Genomic DNA, 3931 nt, shown 5'->3' with positions numbered 1-3931 from the left:
ATTTAACGGTAGAAGGACCTTTCATGTAATTTTACAAACCATAAGAACCAATCATGTGACTTTTTGCTAGGAAGCCCTCATAATATGATATTTTGTAAACCAGACCAATTGTGAAATTTTGTCCTAAAAAAATTAAAGTGTTTGGTGACAATCATTAACCTGGTCTGCTTTTGAGGAAAAGTTCTAAAATCACCAACTTCTCCAAAACCATATTCTTTCCAATAATTTAAAGTATTTTCTTATTTATGATATATCATATGAATTATTTTATGTTGAAACTAGCTATCATATTCTATTAATTAAAAACAGTCCAACATTTCAACATCATTTAGTATCATATTTAAACGAAGATTAATCAAACATCGCAAAGCAAGAGATGTGTTGATGAAAGCTATTAAGAGGACACTTTAAGTTTAAACTTTAATAAAAACCGGATGAAAACGACACGATAACTACCCTAAACTAAAGTATTTATACTTACGCCCTTGACGAATTGTTTATTTTCATGTATTTTGTAGTACTTATTTATTATTTATTTCTAACAATTGTAAATTTGTAATAACTTTTTGGGTTATCAAATATAAACTAATTTAACAACCTACAAAAATTAATAACCACTGCAAAATACAAAAAAAAACTTATAATCCAACGGTATAGTATTTTTCTTTGAAGTCTTTTAAATAAAGTATTCAAAACCACAAACAGAATATTAGTATCGCTTGATTTATAAGATATTTTTTTTTCCTTTTGTCGTTTTAAAAACTATTATAAATACATGTGAAATCAAATGCTATATGCATTCTTAATATATTCAACTTGTCTCCCCCCTTTGTCAATGTGGACTTTTTCATTCTATATCCACATGCAACAACTACCTTAAAGTCTCAGATAATTGCTATTACCATGGGATGTACATAAAATAAATTTGAATTTAATAATCACATTAAAACTCTATATATTCACATCAACAACCTCAATCTGTTCTCACATCAATCAACACCAATCTCTCTTTTCTTCCCAAATTCAACTTATCTTCAAAATCTTATTCAAAACCCGACATATCAATGGCAGAAAAAAGCAAGATCTTGATCATCGGAGGGACAGGATACATCGGGAAGTTTGTAGCAGAGGCAAGCGCCAAAGAAGGTCATCCGACTTTCATTTTGACCAGAGAAAGCACAATCAAACATCCAGAAAAATCGAAGCTTCTAGACAATTTCAAGAGTCTTGGAGCCAAACTTGTTATTGTATGTATCGTAATGATGTTATATATGGAAACTTATAGATGATTTTATTTCATTATGGAGTATTTCTGATAAAATAAAATCAAAATATTGGGTTTTTATATAAACTGTTTTTCTTTCAGGGTGATCTTCATGATCATGATAGTTTGGTGAAGGCAATAAAGGAAGTTGATGTCGTCATCTCGACAGTAGGTGGGGAATCCGTCGCTGATCAAGTCAAAATCATTGCAGCCATTAAAGAAGCTGGAAATGTCAAGGTACCTTCCTTTAACTTTAGTTAAATTAATTTATTGTGGTAATAATATATCTTTTATAATTCTACTAGTCTATAATCCGTGGAAACTACGATTATAAAATTAATTAAGTTTTTTATAGTAAAAACTCAAAATTATTAATCAATTATTTTAAATAAATAGAGATGTTTTTATTAATTATATGAAATTATAATCGTTGATTCAAATAAATATATAAAATTAATTTTTAATATATACTAGACATGTTTTATTTGTGAATTAATAAAAACAATAATATAAAATTTAAATTTAAAATTTAAGATAGAGAATCAATACATTGATAAATAGCATTAAATTAATGATGATGTCTAATAAATTTAAAATAAAGAAATAATAGATTGACAAGTTTGTAACACATTAATTAAAAAGTCTAATATGATGATACATCACAAAAGAACTAATCTTTTATTAATATAAAGATTTGATAGAAAAATACATTATTATTATAAAGAATTTAGACAAAATAGGTTTAGTTTTTAATCCACCCATGACCCAACCCATTATTACATGCATCATAGATTATTGTATTTTGTACCCACTATACAACTAACATCAAATGATTAAATTATATTTATTATAGAGATTTTTGCCTTCGGAATTCGGAACCGATGTGGACCATGTAACCGCGGTTGAACCAGCCAAGAGCATCTTTAAAGGAAAAGCAGACATTCGTAGAGCAGTTGAAGCCGCAGGAATCCCACATACTTTTGTAGCATGCAATGGTTTTGCTGGCTATTTTCTACCCAACATCGGCCAAATGGACACCTACACTGCTCCTAGGGAAAAAGTTACGATCCTTGGAGATGGATCCGCGAAAGGTACAATTTTTAACTCATAATGTAAAACACAATAATGCAAAAAGGAACAATTCGATTAACTTATATTTGTTTCTTTTTATATCTATAGCTGTTTTTGTCAAAGAAGATGATATCGCTTTGGCTACTATCAAAGCAGTCGACGACCCACGTACCTTGAATAAAATATTGATTTTCAGACCTCCATGCAACACATTGTCGTTTAATGAGATTGTTTCCATATGGGAAAGCAAAATTGGAAAGACCCTTGAGAAAACGTTCGTTCCCGAAGAGCAAATTCTAAAAAATATCCAAGGTGAGTTTGGAAAAGGTTGCATTTATAATGTTTTGGCTCAAAACACTTTAATATAGAGTGGTGTGATGTTGTTGTGTTGAAAAATAATAAATTTTTTGTCTTGTAGAGGCTCCGTTCGGATTAAGCATTATGTTGTCTATATCACATTCGGTTTTGGTGAATGGAAGTGCAACTGACTTTGAGATCGAACCTTCGTTTGGGGTGGAGGCGAGTGAACTCTATCCTGATGTCAAGTTTACCTCGATCGATGATTATCTTACTCCATTTGTGTAAAGTTTTTGTTTCATTTATGATAATAATCATCTTCCTTATGTTTCGTGATTGTCATTACGAGAATTATATGGTGTTGTTGGTTTTATATTTTTTTTCACAAGACGCTTTGTCTTTGTATTGTGAGTTTCATGTAATTCGCTCATTTTTTGCTATTGTTTTCTCGTTGTAATTTTAATTATTGAACTTTTAAAAACACAAATTGTTATTGATATGAAAAGGCGATAGTGCGTTTAGCTCATAGGATAATTCACTATTGAACAATAATGGGTTGTTTTGAAAATTTTGTCCAAAAAAAAGTTATGTTAGGTAATTATAAAACAACGAAAATTAACTAAAACAAAAACGGATCAAATGACGAGTTGAAACTTGATACATACCCAAATGCATAAAATCTTTTTTCAATTTAGTAAGAAACAAATTTATTGTAACAATATTGTATTCATAATCACTTTTAACATATTAATTACTTATAAAACAGAAAGCTTTAAAGTTATCCGGACCCAACCCGTTTTCATATGTTGCCAACCGGTATATATGATCATCCATACACATGATCAAACAAACAAAGCAATGCTAGATTTTTTTTTTTTTTTTTTTTTTATTTATTTATTTATTTTGCATATTATTGCAACCAACTAGCACACTACTAATGATAGTTAGGAGTTAAGCCAAAAATTAAAAATAAAGAGTTGATAACCTTGTTAGTCTATATTATTAGCCCATTTGTTTATGGGGTTTTTTTTTTTTTTTTTTTTTTTTTTTCTTTAGCCAATTAGGGTTTCTGTCTAGCTAGTATTTATATTCGCTTTATTCCTTGTAGTCAAAAATGTTTTTTCTCTGAGAACCCTTGTAATTTCTCTTTGATATAATCATATGACAATGTTATTATGGTATCAGAGAAGAGGTTTGATACGTTGTTAGAAATCTTTGTAGCAGTCATCTGTGGCGCGGATCAAAATTTTCTAGGGTTACTGTAGCATGCCATTTTCGTTCATTATCATTGGTATTCGT

General features: G+C 29.4%; 1 protein-coding gene across 1 annotated transcript; it reads left to right on the top strand.

Moving 5' to 3' along the window:
• The first annotated feature begins 965 nt into the window (after window positions 1-965).
• Window positions 966-3119, top strand: LOC145043681 (phenylcoumaran benzylic ether reductase Pyrc5-like). The gene is made up of 5 exons (XM_078992402.1): window positions 966-1247; window positions 1367-1501; window positions 2118-2355; window positions 2444-2647; window positions 2754-3119. The coding sequence occupies exons 1-5, from the start codon at window positions 1065-1067 to the stop codon at window positions 2918-2920; spliced, it is 927 nt and encodes a 308-aa protein (XP_078848528.1). The 5' UTR covers window positions 966-1064; the 3' UTR covers window positions 2921-3119.
• Window positions 3120-3931: the final 812 nt, after the last annotated feature.

The sequence above is a fragment of the Lactuca saligna genome, chromosome 4 (genome assembly GCF_052625555.1).
Source record: "Lactuca saligna cultivar CGN05327 chromosome 4, ASM5262555v1, whole genome shotgun sequence".
NCBI classification, from domain to species: Eukaryota; Viridiplantae; Streptophyta; class Magnoliopsida; order Asterales; family Asteraceae; genus Lactuca; species Lactuca saligna.
The sequence above is the reverse complement of the archived record's forward strand: the minus strand, read 5'-3'. Positions and strand labels throughout refer to the sequence as shown.

Bases quoted from the DNA above. Each gene is read 5' to 3' on its own strand.
- LOC145043681 (XM_078992402.1), top strand. From the start codon at position 1,065: ATGGCAGAAAAAAGCAAGATCTTGATCATCGGAGGGACAGGATACATC. The intron at 1,248-1,366 runs GTATGTATCGTA...TTTTTCTTTCAG, and splicing joins TTGGAGCCAAACTTGTTATT to GGTGATCTTCATGATCATGA. The intron at 1,502-2,117 runs GTACCTTCCTTT...TATTTATTATAG, and splicing joins AAGAAGCTGGAAATGTCAAG to AGATTTTTGCCTTCGGAATT.